General features: G+C 38.3%; 1 protein-coding gene across 1 annotated transcript in view; it reads right to left on the bottom strand.

The window, feature by feature from the left end:
* The window catches only part of EDIL3 (EGF-like repeats and discoidin I-like domains 3), a 404766-nt gene that overhangs the window by 201401 nt on the left and 186142 nt on the right, over positions 1–17223 (bottom strand). Inside the window, exon 4 of the mRNA XM_014531211.1 lies at positions 11645–11773. Within this exon, the coding sequence (XP_014386697.1) occupies positions 11645–11773 (129 nt within the window). The remainder of the gene's footprint in view (positions 1–11644; positions 11774–17223) is intronic.

Below are 17223 nucleotides of genomic sequence, written 5' to 3'. Positions count from 1 at the left end.
ATACAGAAGACACTGAATATAGATGACTCTTCTATGGAGGTTTATTGAAAAGCAGACAGAATAATAGTCTCTTCTTCTCTCTCCCCTTCCCTCATCTCTTCTCCCCTCTCACTGCACCTATTGAGAAGGTGTACATTCTTAATTACAAAACTTTGCTGTTTAAGACAGCTAGTGTACCATCTTCTCTGCTGCAAAATTAGCTCAGATAAAATGAGTATTTATTTTTGTACCAATTTTTTCTACCATGATTAAAGAAAAAATATTTAGAAAACCAATCATAGAAATAATAATGATAGTTTATGATGTACAGAACTTCTAATTATACATAACACTACATATATTAAGTTGCCTGGTCATCATCGACCTGAATCTAAAAGCAGGCAAAGAGCCCAGTTATTTCTATTTTACACATGAGAACACAAAGGCTTAGCATAATCATTAGTTCAAGTTCATAAGACTTGTTAATAGCACAGAAGGACTTAAAATTTGAGTCTCTTCTACATTTCTGAACTAAACCCACTTCATGCCTTAATTTTCCAAGTAAACTATACTCATTTTATTTAGAAACTGAAGCAATTTCTTTATTTACCACTAAAAGAGTCTTTTTCAAATGTTCGGGGGGAAGAATTCTCTTAGAAATGTTCTAGTTTAAGATATATCTAATAAAATTATTAAGAACTCCAAAATATTTAAGAATAATTTGTTTCCAAAGGATATTGCCTTAAATTTCTTTAACTTATAGGTTATGGCATGATTGCAAAATCAATTAGGAATAGTGAGAGCAAAGTCAATCAAGTTACATTCTAAAAGCCACTATTAGTAAATATCTACTCAATGCAATTGAAATTTCCAGATATCCAATTAAAATGTAAATGATGGTCTCATTTTCATTATCATTACTGTATTTTAGTATGTAATTATATTAGTTTGATTTACATATCCTTCTATTATAATGTTTTCTTTAAAACATTCTGTATTTTACTATTAAGACTCAGCCAATGTGAAAGATAAAGCAATAGAATATATCTAAAGGCATCCAATCTTGTGGGACATTTAAAAATATCAAAATTTGAAAATTCAGTATCTTAAATAACATCATATATATTTAAGTTATTGATATATATGTATATGTGGGTAAATTACCTATTTTTCTTTAAATTTCAAGATGCTATTCTAACAATACTATTAAAAGCAGGAAACAAAAGTCAATAATAAGGCATACTGGAAATTATAATAATATATTTATATCCCACGAATATGACATGAGGTAAAAAAAATTATAATGTTACTGAAATTCATTAACAAAAACCAAATATTTATGGTCCCAGTATAATTCACTTCAAACTATTTTACAATCTGAACATTGTTCAGCTTCTTCCAAGTCCTCATGACCGCCTACCAATATCTCCCAGCTAGTTTCAGGAGTTCTATTCTTAACCCTAACAGAGCCTATTCTTCACCAGTGGCCAGTCATCCTCCAAACAGTTAATTCATGTACTGTCCGGCCTCTAAAGGTGCCCTTCCACAATTACAATCAAACACGAAGTCCTCTCTATTGCTTATGAAGCCCTACATCTTCTGTTCCTTGACTACTGCTCAGGTCTCCTCTTCACCCCTCTCTTCATCATTCTCTATTCTCCAAGCATATCCGTCTTAGGACTCTAAGTTTGCTACTTCATCTGGTTACCTGCCTGGCCCTCTCACTTCATTCATGTCTCTGCTCAAAGGTCACATGGCAGGAGAGGACTTCGGTGGCCATGCTCTAAAATGGCACTCAAATAACTCTGCTCCATAGTCCCTATCCTTATCCTATATAATAAAAGGGTAATATGCAAATTGACCCTAATGGCAGAACGACCAGAACGACCACTCCACCAGTCACTATGAGGCGCACTGACCACCTCTCAGTCCCTTTCCCCAGCAGGCAGTCTCTGATCGCCCGATGGTGAATGGGGAACTGGGAGTGAGTGGCAGGAGGACGCGAGTGGCACCAGGCCAAGGCCTCCGCCCCACCAGTTGCTCCACACACGGAGGGCGACCCATGGGGGGGGGCGGGGCCGGCTGACCCCTTGGTCTCTTCTCCCAGCCGTCAGGCTCCAATCGCCTGATGGTGAATGAGAAACCGGGGGTGGGTGGCGGCGGGGGCGGGGCCAGTGGTGGCGGGGGGACGCGAGTGGCACCAGGCCAAGGCCCCCGCCCCACCAGTTGCTCCACACACAGAGGGCAACCCATGGCGGGGGCGGGGCCAGCTGACCCCTCGGTCTCTTCTCCCAGCCATCAGGTTCCAATTGCCTGATGGTGAATGAGGAACCCGGGGTGGGTGGCGGCGGGGGGCGGGGCCAGCAGCAGGCAGCCTGGGAAGATGGCCCTGATCGCAGGCCAGGCCTAGGGACTGTACCCGCACACGAATTTCGTGCACCGGGCCTCTAGTAATATATATTAGTACTTGATATTATGCAATACTAAGTTATATTTTTAAATTCAACTTTCTATTGAGATAATTTTAGATTCATGTACACTTGTAAAAAAATAACACAGAAGCATGCCATATACACTTTACCCAGTTCCTCTAATTAGTTACCATTTTGCAAAATTCTGATATAAAGCATAACTAAAATATTGATATTAACAGATCAATCTTATTCATATTTCTCTAGTTTTACTTATGCTTATTTGTGTGACTGTAATGCTATATAATTTTATCACATCTGTAGGTTTGTGTAGGAACTGAATAGTTCCAACTAGGATACCTCATGTTGTCCTTTATAAACACACTCACCTCTGTCTCCTTACTCTCCAACACTTGGAACCCACTAATCTGTCCTCCATTTCTAAAATTTTGTCATTTCAACTATGTTTTATAATTGGAGTTATCTAGTAAATATCCTCTTAGGATTAGCCTTTTTTACTCAGCTTAATTTTCCTGGAGACAGTTCCTTCCTTTTCATTGCTGAGCAGTGAGTATTCCACTAAACACACACACACACACACACACACACACACACACACACACACACACCCCACTGTTTATTCACCTGTTGAAGGACACCAGGGTCCATTCCAGTTTTTGGGTATTACCAATAAAACTGCCATGAACATCCATATACAGATTTTTGTGTGAACTTGAGTTTTCACTTCTCTGGGATAAATGCCCAAGAGTGCAATTGCTGGGCTGTATAGTAAATATGCTTGTCATAGTTTTTATTATCCCTTTTCCCTCTTGGAATGGAAGTCCTATGATACCAAGGACTTGGTTACTTTGGTTTAGTGTTATATCCCAATGTCCAGAAGAGTGCTTAGCACAGAGTCAGGTGTAAGCATATGCCTGTTGGATGACTATACCTCAGAGACGTATAGAGATGCATTCGTATGCCAATTACCATGTTTCTCTTTTATTAGTGTGTAGATGTGGTGAAATGAGTCTGCAGAAACTCTCCATGGTAGAGACATGGCACCTGTCCCCCAACCTGCCTGAGGTGTCCGTTTGAGCCCTGAGTGAAAGGGCAGTTAGGGCAGGAAGCAGAAAGGCTGAGCAGTAAAAGGATGTGTGAGTCTCTAGGACAGTGATGGCGAACCTATGACACGTGTGTCAGAGGTGACACGCGAACTCATTTTTTTGGCTGATTTTTCTTTGTTAAATGGCATTTAAATATATAAAATAAATATCAAAAATATAAGTCTTTGTTTTACTATGGTTGCAAATATCAAAAAATTTCTATATGGGACACGGCACCAGAGTTAAGTTAGGGTTTTTCAAAATGCTGACATGCCGAGCTCAAAAGGTTCACCATCACTGCTCTAGGAAAAGCCACACAACTTTCAATCCCAATAAACACACACTGCTCTAGGAAAAGCCACACAACTTTCAATCCCAAGAAACATACAACCCACTCTCATTAAACTGGCTCAGATTGCCCTGATATCTCTCAGATCATGTGCATCTCAGTTGTTTGGTGGCCACCAGCAGAAGACAGAGTAGCCTGCCCCTGAGCTGTATTTTTTCAAGGTGGGATCAATAGCAGAGCCAGGGAGTTTGTATTCATTCCTAAGCACTTGTGGCAACCTAGTAATAATAAGTAAGCTCTCACAAAATATGTGTTTCATGTGTGAAAAAAATAATTTATTTCCTGACAGGACTTGGAGGACTTCAGGGGAAAATGAGGTTCTACATGGGCAAATGGTATGGAAAATGGCAGCTAACAGCAACAGGAATTTGGAAATCAATTTTAACTTCACCACAAGCTGGGAGACCTAGGAAATTTGGATTACACGCAACCATTTTTTACAGATCTGTATTTGTGGTACCATCTCTATTATTGGAGAGATCCTTTACAAAATCCTAGGTGAATCAGTTCTATTAGTATAAATATAGCAGTTCTGTTAGTATAAATACACCACCTTCATGAGTATAACTTTCTGGCAAAATTTGTATAACATATTTCTGTTCAGAGTTTATGTTTTACTGACAATCAGATTTCTTTCAATAAGTAACAGGGGGAAAAGATTGTCCAGCTGTTATATAAATAGCAATTTTAAAATATTTTGAGTTTGTGACTATCTGAGAATTTCGTTGCAAATATCACAACATCTGCATTTGAATAGTGTCTCTATGTAAACATCCATTCCATACATCTGCCAGGAGGGTGCTCTTTGTGAGACTCCCGCAAAGGATGAAAACAGCCAAATAAAAATGCCTTCGAATTCTAAGGGCTAATATATTTTAAGGACAGTAAGTTAATATGTTCCTCTGGCCTGATTCTTTCAACCATTTAAGGGTTCTTGCTGTAAGATAATTTGCATTATAGGAAGCAAAGACTGAATGAAAATAAAATTCAATAAGTTTGCATGATTGTACATTTAGTCTGGGATTCCATGTGTGTAGCCTAAGCTTGGTTTCTCTTTGAGCATTTCTCTGCTTATCTCCCTTTAAGGCATAGTAATTCCTCACAGCATGGTTCTAGAACACTGACTCCCACCCTTGGCTGCACATTAGAATCATCTGGGGAAGTTTTAAAGCTCCTAATGCCTAGACCATACACCAGAACTATTGAATAAGAATCTCTGGGGTGGGAGCTAGGCATCAGTATTTTTCATTGGTCCCCAGGTGACTCTAATGTGCAGCCAAGGCTGAGAACCAGTGTTCTAGAATCATTGGTGTCAGGTTCACTAGGGTACTTGTTAGTAGTCAGAACTGGGTCCAAATTTAATTTATTAAATTGGAATATCTATGAATGAGCAAGAGAAATCTGAATATTTATCTGCACTGCCAGATGGTTTATATGTACACCAAGTTTAAGAACATCTGCCTTATAGAGGCAGGGGGCTAACATTTACCTGCAAAAACAACAGTGAACAGGACAATTTGAAATCTCAGTCCACAGTCAGAAAAATCTTTGGGGGTTGGAGATGAGTCTATTTTGAAAGTTTTCTTAGAGGTCTTTATATTTAACCCATGTAAGTTATATAGTTTACAAGTGTCACTTGTAACTCCAAGTAATTCCATGCAGTTTTGAAGTTAATACTTTATTAGGGCAGTTTTGAAATTTATACTTTATTAGGGCAAATTCATCCTCTAGTGAAAAAGCGAAAATAAAGAGGCCATCAAGCCAAAATTAGAAAGAGTAATTTAAAAAAATAATAAATAATTACCTATTAGAATGAAGCATGTTAAGATAGGAATTCTTACAGAAAAGAATAAAGCTACAAATGGAGCTTCCTACTATTTTTTTCTAAAAAACTACAATTAAAATTATTTCAAAGTAAGGGAAATATTAAGGACCAATAAGAAGCACCAATAAATTAAGAAATATTAGTCCATTAGGCATAGGGAAGCAGGGCAAAGGATTATTAAATCCAATTTTCATAAGCATGTTATTTCCAGAACATAACACAATGTGAGGTTCTCAGGGTTTGTTGAATTGAATTAAATTGAATTTTTTATGAGAAAACTGAAGCTCAGAACCATTAAGTGTTAACTGACTTTCCATCACTTGATCAAAATAGAACAGCATCAAAACCCAGGTCTAATCCAGAATTATTGCCCTTACAGCATGCTTCCTCCAGTATAATTTGGAAATGAAAGGTCATTCTTTAAGCCAGTTGTCCTCAGCTTGGTGCATGTAAGGATCATATAGATGCTTTTAACTTGTGCCAGGCCAGCTGCTCCCTACATTAACTATATCCAGGATACTGACCAAAGATATTGATTCAATAAGGCTGAGGTGGGACCAGATTCTGTATGTTTAACAAGCACCACCTAACAAATAAAACATGCAATTGCCAAATATGTAATTAACCCAACTAGCAGTGCTCTTTAAAACAGCAAATCTCATTGGCTAACTCTGAGAAAAGTGAAATAGGTAAGGTACAAGAATAAAATGACTCAGTAAGTATTTGTTAAATGTATAAATCAATTAATCAATAGTATACCATTAAGACCAAATGGTTTTACAATAGTTATTATAATATACAAAGAGGAAAATTTTAGGTTAGATGTTCTTCTGGCCAACTTTCTCAGTGGGAAAGGGGACTAGAGAGCATATTATCTTGAGCTAATCTGATAAAATGGGCCACTTCTGTAGCAGTTCCTTTTTCTTTCTGGGCTTGGTGGGCACCTGGAACAACTCCTCTTCCTCAAAGTATAGGAACCAAGAAAATGTGCTCTTAAAAGGAATCCAAGGCTGCCGAGCTGTGTAGGTAGGGAAGAATGCTCAGAATGCCTTCCTTGGTAAGACGGGCAAAGAGTTCTGGGAATAAAGAAATGGTCCCTCCCTAAGGCATTAGATTTGTTACTGGCAACAAATATAATACGATTACTCTTAGCCATATTATATTTGGCTCCCAACAGAAAACTGATTGCTTAGGAATGCCTTTCAAAAGTCTAAACTCTAGACAATTTTGGTGTTTAATTCATTCTGTAATTTACATTTTATAATTACACCCATCCACATACACACACATCTATATACGTATACATACTACATGTTTCATATTATTGTATGGCATTTTAAGAACATGTATAATTTGGTAATTCTATATAAAACAATTATTACTTATTATTAGTTTAATAAAGTTATAACCTCATGCTATTCTCATTACCACAAAAAATGTATATGTAATGGCTAAAATCCAAAACACTGACAAAAACAGGCTATTGAGAATACAGGACAACAGGAACTCTCATTTAACTCTGATAAGTATGCAAAATGACACAGACACTATGGAAGGCAGTTTAAAGTTTCTTATAAACACATTGTATGCGGGAAACGTATTTATACGTTTCGGAATTTTTACATATTTTATTACTTTTATTTCAATTTCCAGTGAGTTTTCCAGGATTTGTCTGTTTAAAATTTAAGAAAAATAATTCAGTATACATTTTATAGTAAATCACAAAAAGTTTCATTGAAAAAAAATATGTAAAACTAAAGTTATCGTAATTTTACTGAACGTTGCCATTTGCGTAAAAAATTAGCAAAAATGGCCCGCGCCACCTGTTAGCGCGCGATAAAAACTACCTGCAAACAATGTGTAAAAATAGATGTACTCTTACCAATTGATCCAGCAATAACACTCCCAGATATTTATTCAGATGAGTGAAAAATAGGTCTAAAAAAATTCTGCACCTGAATGTTTGCAGCAACTTTATTCATAAATTCCCCAAATGAAAGCAACACAATGTTCTTCAAATAGGTGAATAAATAAACAAACTGTGGTGCACCCATAAAATGAAATATTATGCAGCAGTTTTTTTTAAAGCTATCAGGTCATAAAAAGACACGGAAGAACCTTAAATGCCACTGCTAAGTGAAAAAGTTAGTCTGAAAAGTCTACACACTATATGATTCCAACTACATATAATAGTATTCCAACTATGTGACATTCTAGAAAAGGAAAACTATAGAAATAGTAAAAAAAAAATCAGTGGTTGCCCAGGGCGGTGGGGTGGGAGAAGGGATGAATAGGTGGAGCATTAAGGTCAGTGAAACTATTCTGTATGAAGCTAGGGTGGATACATGATATTATGTATTTTTTAAAAACTAAATAACTCTATAATATAAACAGTGAACCAAAATATAAACCAAAATATTGAGTAATAATGTATTAACATTATTTTATCAATTATAAAAAATATAGCATATCAATATAAGATGTTAATAATAGGGGAAACTATGTAGGAGGAGAGATATATAATAATGCTCTGTTCAATATTTCCATAAACCAAAAACCATTCTAAAAACTAATATTTACTATTTTTTAAAAGAATATATAGGTAATATTAATGCTGGTACTAAAGCCTTTTTTCCTAATTTGCAACATATTGACAAATTAATCATTAAAGTATACGTATTGGCTATGTATTTGTCGTGTCTGTATCATGAAACACAAATTTTTTTAACTACTTAGCTATATTACCAAAGATATTTAATTCACATTCTGTCATATAGAACTAAATTAAATAGTTTCCCCATATGTAAATGTCTGAAGAATTTTTAAAATTCTTTTCTCAAAAGGAATGTCATATTCTAGTGGTATATCTCTCATTTTCATTGATTTTCAATAAAGTTTTGATTTTCAAAAGCCACACTAAATATTTTGCCTATAATTACTATTCTGTAACTGAATGCAAAGTTGCTACCTTAATTTATGAGATGATTACTTTTAGCTACTGAGAGCCTTGGGCAGTATTTCTCAAACTTCAATATGCTTGGGTGTCGACTGGGGATCATTCTAGTTGGTTTAAGGTGGCACCTGACAATATGCATTTCTAACAAGTTTCCAGGCATTGCTAATGCATAACCACACATTGAGTATCAAGGTTTTAGAACATATCTGGGCCATAAAACTATTACCACTGGGGGAAAAAAACCCAAATGCCTACCAGTTCTTGCAAAGCATTAAAAGAGCTGCTTTGGTTTTCTCCTACCTGGAAAAGCTCTCGGGGCTCCCAGGACTTTTAAATTCTTTCAATTTAATCTATAAAGAGGAAGGCTTGATAACCTTTATACAGTAAGCAAGCTACCCATTTAGTCATAATACTCTCCTAGCTGGTGTGAAACAAAGATAATCTATTTCTAGTTCAATTCCTCAACTTCTATGTCTTCAATTGCAGAAAGGCCAAGTGATTGGCTTGAGGTCACTTATCCAATAACTGTAAAGGTCAGGTGTCAAATCCAGGTCTCTGATTCCAAAACCAGTTCTTTCCCTCCATTCTCTGTTGCTTCTAATAGTGATGCACTTCAGAGAATAGGGATCAACTTGTTTACACCACAAAATCCCAGTTCTGAATTGAATAGTAAAGCCTAGGGCTTTCCATTGAAATTCCTAACATGAGTTTACAGTTGGTGGGAGATCAGCTGCTGTCGGGGGTTTCTTTGTGCTTCACAATAAGCCTTGAAATTCAACATTTTATGTGGATTAATGAGTTTATTTGAGGATGGTGTAATCTATGAGAGAAAGATGTGGATATTCTACTGTAGAGCAGTGGTTCTCAACCTTCCTAATGCCTCGACCCTTTAATACAGTTCCTCATGCTGTGGTGACCCCCAACCATAAAATTATTTTCATTGCTACTTCATAACTGTAATTTTGCTACTGTTATGAATTATAATGTAAATATCTGATATGCAGGATGTGTTTTCCGATGGTCTTAGGCGACCCCTGTGAAAGGGTCATTTGACCCCCAAAGGGTCGCGACCCACAGGTTGAGAACCGCTGCTATATAGAATGGGGACAACAATGATTTGTTCTATTTCTCCAAACATGATGGTTCTTTTGAAAGGGCTCACGTCCAGCCAATGTGTGGGAGTCAGAGGCAGGTGGACCCCGCCCCACCTGTGTATGTCACCCATGATGACTGGATGTCTCCAACGGGGCTTCTAGGCTATTAGAGCTAACTGAAACTAAAACATTTCTTCACAATATGAAGAAAACAAAGCCCAGAGGTGTGAGAAGAGTTTTGTGTTGTTGTACAGATATTAATTGGAACTTAGATTTGGAGTTTCCCAACCTCTGGTTTAAGGGCTAGCCCCAACTTCTCATTGACATCAGCAGTAGTTTAGGGTGAAGTGGCTCATAAATATGAAATATTTACGTGACATTAGGACCTACACGTGCCTTCCAGACACTGCCATTTTAAGGATTCCTAACAGTAAGAATCTGCCTCTGTACTTTTATCCTCTCTCTCTCCTGAGGCCCTGCAACACAGAAAAGAGGAAGTTGGGCGGGTATGACCTTTGGGTGCAATTCCTGCCTCTGAGCACAGTTCTAATTCCAAGGGAGGGATCTTCTGTAAGTGTGTGTGCCCTATGCAGGCAGCTCTGAATTAAGGAGCTCAAGTTGGGTAGCCTGACTGTCTCTTTCTGGGCACTGCTCTGACACACCTTGTAGTTTTGTTAATAAGTGAGTTAGGGATATTGTCTTCACGGGATTGAGTAAATATCAACTAAATGAAGGGCGACCAGGATTCTGGGCTCCCAGCTCTGTCTCTCTGGGGAAGTGTTGAGGGATTCATGTGTGGAGGCTGAGCAATGATGCCACCACAGGGGAGAATCAGCCTCAGCAAGTCGGGACCCAGGCTGAGAAACACAGTAGCTCTCAGTTCCTCTTCGGTGACCTGAGCTCAGAGACAATTACAAATGCCGGTTGTAAGGAGCACAAATGCCCCTTGTCCTCTCACAGGCTTCACAGCAATTCCACAATCTCCCAGGGATGGCAAGTCCCCAGAAAAGTATAAAATGCCCCCAAAGTCTCAGAGCCAGGAGACACACTATATTTTTTACTGGTGGTTGGAAATCTGGCTCTGACTGACACACCCATCTTGGGCTTAGGCATTCCTAACACCAAGGTCTTAATGACCACTATTCAGGCTCCTGTCTCCACGAGTCCCACCATGTGTCATGCATCCCCCTGTTCTCCTCCCTCTGACCAACATCCTATCCCCCATCACGACTCGGCTCACAGGCCACAGCCTCTGTGAGAGCCTCCCTGACAGGCCAGTGTGGCCTCCCTGCTTGCTGAACCCCTGAAGCAGTTAAGGGCCCACCTGGCTCATTTGGCATTTATGTTGAGCTTTACTTCTGAGAAGAAATCATCACAAGTGGATATATTTTGTTTAACTTCCCAGGATAAATAAGAATGGGGATAAAGGAGAAAAGTGCAAATACCACACTTGTTGAACTTTCAAAGATTTTCATGCAAAAATGCCAACATGTTAAGAAGGAGGAAACTGGCTTATAGATAGAGCAGGGGGAGGGAGGGTGTTTTATTTTCTGGGTATCATCTCTGAAGCTAGTCTACAAAATTATATCTGGAAATCTTGAAGAATGTAGCTTCATGATAAGTCTAAAAGAAAGAGACAGGTATCCGTTTAATATAAAGAGCTACATTTTGCAAGTGTGGCTGAACAATAATGAAAAGGGCAACAAAAGACTGACAGTCCCCATGCCACAGAGAGGACAGAACACAGTCTAGGAGTCCTTGCCTGGGGAGGTGGTGTATTCAGTGTGCAAGAAGCAGCGTTAGCCAACTGCCAGGGCTCTTTGCTGCTCAGAGATTCTATTATTCCACTCCAAACAAAAATGATAATGACTTGTATACTTTGCAATCAATAACAATAAAAGCACAATGACCATGGATAACTTACTGTGCTGACAATGAATCCCATTAAATCCTCGGGGACATTTGCAAACATAGCCTATGAAAGTGTCCCCGCGATACGCTTCACTTATTTCACAGGTTCCTCCATTATGGCATGGATTAGGAATGCAGGGACCTGAAAGACAGAAAAAAAATATTGCTGCATAATGCATATGCTCTAAAGTAGACATTAGGTCAACATTTTACGGTTAACCGTTTTATAGAGAAGTGTTTTGAATATTAATGGTATAGCAAAATATATGAGTTATGTAGGCTATGAGGATCAATGGGCTTGTATCCTGGTTGAACCACTTCCTAGCCCTGTGGTCTTGAAGGATTTATTTAACCTCTCTTAGCCTCAATATCACTTTCTATTAAATGTCAATACTAATAGAATCTACCTCAAAGAGTAATGATACAGATTTTTTAAAAACAGAGCAGTGTCTGACACACATACTAAGCATGCAAAAAATTAGCACTAAGTGTAGGTTTTAAGGTCTCAGAATTGTAACATACCTTTTGCATGTTTACAAACTAATACTGGATGGCAATTCCTGCAGCTATTCAGGCAGCTCTGTACCCTGCTGGTGAGAGAATAAACCTGCAAATTGACTGTAACCATATAGGCCAAGTGATGTGGATATAGCTGGCTGCAATATTTTATAGATTATGTATTGAGAGTTTGTGGTGGGGCATACTTCTGGAGAATCATAAGTTTTGCCAATCCATAAGAAGTAGCTCAACAAAAGTTGCAAATATAGAGAAAGGGTAATAGTCAATTATAAGCGTTGAGAAAGTGACTTCACTAGAGTGACTGGTTCCTGTGAGGCCAATATGCTGTGGTGTTCAGGCTCTCTTGGAGAGAACCATGCCGGCACTGTGTGGTGTAGAGCTGGGCCAGTCTACCCAGACCTGGAACTCCCCTAATGCACCTTCTTTATTCCGGGGGTGCTCCTTTGGTATGGTTGAGGTTTTCTCAAATGCCATGCCAAACTAAGGGTTTTTCTATACAATCTGCCTTCCTTTTCACCCTTTGGAGGTGACAGGCTCCTACTTACTTCTGCTTCCTCTCCCCTTTTGTTCATCACAACCATCTCCCAACAAATCTTTGGCACCTTTAATTGTGTCTCATAGTTGGCTTTTTAGAAGATGCAAATTGACTCAGGGAAGATTCCAGAATGGAGATTCTGAAGAAGGGAAGAGACAAGTTGAAGAAAGAAAAAGCTTATCCTGGGTGATGAAGAAACGCCAATGGAAACAGTATACTATAATTTTGTTTATTGTTTGTTTTAATTGGAGAGAGTAAAACGCCAGTATAAGTGAAAGAGAAATCACTGAAGAGAAAGTTCAGATGTATGTATCAGAAAAAGAAAGCAGGAGTAACCAAGTTTCTGATTATGTGTGAAGTGTGAATTCCAGAGTCCTGGAGGCTATTAGTCAAGAAAAAGAGCAAATAGTTTCAGAACAGACTAGAGTGAAGGCAAAAGGGTTTGGCACAAGAATAGTGATAACTTGAGACAACCGGTGGGAGCTTCAATAGGCAAGGCTGTTGGAAGTGCGCAATAGTGAATGGTACTCAAGCAAGGGTCAAAGCCACTTAAGGACTTATGGAGAGAAAGGGAAAGTCACCGTCATCACTTTGAGCAGTGGGACAGGACGTCAGCAACAGGAACCACTCTAGGGCCTGGGCAATGTCGTCTTGCACTGAGGCAAGACTTTCTAACTCTACTTCCTTCTCCAGCAGCTGTCTTTGACACTTGGTGTTTTTCAGTTTAAAATTTAGTGAAATTTAGTGGTTGAAGGACCAAATAAAGATATGCATGACATAGGAAACAATGTGGCAACTCTATAGTGGCTGGATCTTTACTTCTTGATAGGGCTGGCTTTACAGAGTGAAAATAAATCAATGTATCTGTGATCTTTCTCCAGATTTCTCGATACCAATACATTTTCTTAAGTGGGCAGTTGTGCGCAGTGAAGTACATGTCAATTGAACAAACCAACGCCAGCCCATGAGGAAATGCATTGCCAATGATTGAGACAGGAGGAAGGTGCATTACCAATCATCAGTTTGTGGCAATTTGAATCCTTTTCTTCTATTACTAAGAGATGCCAATCATGCTTCAGAACATATCTCTCCTCTTCTTTCTCAGTTTCTAGTTGTTTTGTCCTTTCAAATGAATTAACATTTGATGATGACTTATAATTTACAAATTATTTTCACATAAATCATCTCACTGATTCCGCACAGTAACTTGATGAGATAGTTGTCATTACCATTCTCTTTTACATTCTTAAAAAGTGAAGGTCAGAAAGATTAGATAATGTATCTCAAATAAACACCTATAAGTGATACATTTAAGCTGCAAACTAAGAATGTGTGATTCTAAAAGAGACCCTTCCTTAGAGAATCAACTAATTAGGGAAAAGAGAATAAAAATGTTATTAGAGTTTTGATTCACCATTTCACTTCAAAATAAAAAAAATAGATGATGTAGACCTATTTTATTAACTGGAAACATAACTGCTAAACTAAAAATAAATCTAAGTAATTATAGTCAAAGACTTACATACTTTCAAACAAATAAGGAGCCTCGGAGATACCTACTCCCATCTTTCCATTTTGCCAATGAGAAAACAAAGCCTAATCAGCATTCAGTGATTTCCCTCCCCCCAAAAAGAGCAGTTGATATGAGGAAAATTGGGTTTAAGGAATTGAATCTCAGAGGGAAAAAGTTATTAAAACCAAAAATGATTAAGCTATTCCTGACCCCTCAAGAGAGTGATGCAATTTATATGAGAAAGAAAATAAATATTTTCCATGTCCCCTTCCACAAAGTTGGTGGGATGAGAGAAGGATTAAAAAAAAAAACCACAAATGCCACCACCCTCTCAAAAAACAACAAAAGAACTAATAAGGCTCTGCCAGTTCTTGGGAATAGTTAAAGCTGTGACTCCAAGGCAGGTGGCTGATGGAAGTCACTTTGAAGAAGGGCAAATATGATCCTGGGAGAGATGACACTCTTTTCTCAAGCCTGCTGCATCTGTGGAGAAGTAGAACGTAGCTAGAAGCTGAGGATGAGTTCGGGGCCTGTGCAATAAAGGGGAGAGCAGAGGAGTGGATGGGGAAGCCCAGGAGAGGAGACCCCAGAGGCAGAGCTGGAGGAGACTTCAGGAAGAGAGGGGGTCAGGCAGAGAGTTGTGAGGTGTAATATGTCAGGAAAAGTAGCTAGTAAGAAATTGTGATGCCTACAATTCAAGTTGACATGGGTTTGCACAGCTCTTCTGTGAACTCTCTCTGCTGGAGTACCCAGATATGCACTCACATCTGCGAGACACAGACCTGTGTGTGGTGTTTGGGGAAACCAAGGGGGAGGGCTGAGCTATTCCTCTGGCTCATCCTGGCAGAAGGGAATAAGTGTTACAGCATATGATGCCAAGGGAGTCAAGAATTCATTGTGTACAGGAGCCTCCAGACAGAGCTGACAGAGGTATTTAAAGTCCTAGACCCTCTCGATATTTCCCAAGGGCAGAGGTGAAGCCTGCCCAGCAATCTGGGCACTGCCTCTGGGATCCCCAAAAAACATGAATCAGAGAGTTGGAGCTCATTTTATTTACACACAAAAGACATCATGATTTCAGCTGACAGCTGGGTCTCAGAAAAAGATTACCTATTACAGAGGTTGGGACTACTGTATTTCTCCTATCCCAAGAAATTCAGTGATTTTCATTAAAGGGTGAGGGAGAGGGAAGGCAAATGGGAAAAGGATTTAATGTTTAGAGTGCCTTGTATGCTAGGCAACATGAAATATACATTATATATGTAATATTATAATGTAATATAATATATAAAAATATATATTTGTTTTAGAGAGAAAAACAAACAAACAGCCTGCCAGGAGGTTAAGTAACATGTCTAACTAGAAAATCCAAGTTTTAACACAATCCGCCTGACTGCAAATCTACATCCTTTCCAATTAAGCCACACTTCCTGCCACGTTGAAAATCTGTGTATTTATTTATATGTTATCTTGACAGATGCACAGAATCAACATGAATTCACTAAGCACATTCCTATAAATAATGCAGGACTCTAAAGCCTTCCTAAATGGAACTGTTTCAGAGTATTTCCAGCAAAGGGTCAGGGTGTATTTGACATTATGAATACAGATAGGCTCTGGAATGCTAACAGTACTCTAGTTCAGCTATGTTTGAAAACAACTGTCAAAAGTATTTCCCAATACTATTTTGTAATAATGTGTCTTATATACATAGATTGTTGCTTATACCTTGAAAATAGGAAATAAATGGACCCTGCCCAACATGCAGGCTATTTTTTTTTCTTTCTTGTTTTTATCCCTAATCATTATATAGTGGACTGATATTATATTTCTTATATATACTCTTTTGGAGTATTCAGGATAGAGTGTCAAAATGAGTGGTTGCGTGTCTCTTTTTCCCATTGGACCATAAATTCTCTGTAGTAAGGGTCATGGTCAGCACATAGTAGGTATTTGATATATGTTGACTAAGCAAAGGTAAGGCAATAAAGAATTAAAGCCACTAATCAGAATGTAGGTTAGTACATAGCCCAAAGTCTCAACTCACAAAATTTGCTTGGTAGACAGTTTTATTTTTGATGTTAAATGGAAACTTTTAAAACATTTAACAGTTTTCACGTTTCTTTCTCCAAGTGATAAGTGGGCTAATCATGAGAATCACCGATCCTAGGAAACTCTTGTTTGTTGTTGTGTTTTCCCCATTCAATACTCATCTCTCTTCTGATACTCAAAGTATTACTTTAAGGTCTTGGTTCACTAATAAATACTAATCATCACCTACAGAATGTACTGTTGCATGTACTGTGAGGACAGTAGAGAAACTGACCCTGACCCTGTTGGACAAAGAAGTTGTTTTTTATTCTTTCTAATTTCTGGTTAAATATCATTTATTCATTAGGCACCTATTATAGGCTGAGCACTCTGCTAGTAAGTTGTGAAAAATAATTTAAATGGAATGAGATTGTTAGCAGCTGGAAGAGTAAGCTCACAACACAAGAAAATATTTAGTTATCCAGTTTATGTACCTCATTTTTAAAGGTAATTTAAATGGCTATCCTTTACTATGAATATACTATGCTCAGAATTAATATATATTTTTTGTTTATGTAATGGTTTCTGGAAATTTAGTTCTAGAATTTCCTTAGTTACAGGGTTATTAGCAAATGTTTGTAATATGGCTACATTCTTAACTTTTGTGACCAAAACTTTGCTGTATTTGGGGCAGCTCGTGTCTTTTCTATAACATGTCATGTTTTCTATAACATTGCAGCAAAGTTTTATTCATCTATCTATCTATTTATCTCCTATATAATAAAGAGCTAATATACTAATTAGACTGGCCAGCAGAACAATCTTCCGGAACAATCTTCCGGAACGACCTTCTGGAATGACCTTCCCGAACGACCAATGGGCGGGACAGCAGGGTCATGGGGCCGCGAGGCAGCTGGGCCCACGAGGGTTGAGCCCCAGCCGCTTGCACGAATTCCATGCATCGGGGCCTCTAGTGTGTGTGTGTGTGTGTGTG

This window comes from Myotis brandtii, unplaced genomic scaffold (assembly GCF_000412655.1).
Source record: "Myotis brandtii unplaced genomic scaffold, ASM41265v1 scaffold794, whole genome shotgun sequence".
Classification (NCBI taxonomy): Eukaryota; Metazoa; Chordata; class Mammalia; order Chiroptera; family Vespertilionidae; genus Myotis; species Myotis brandtii.
The sequence above is the reverse complement of the archived record's forward strand: the minus strand, read 5'-3'. Positions and strand labels throughout refer to the sequence as shown.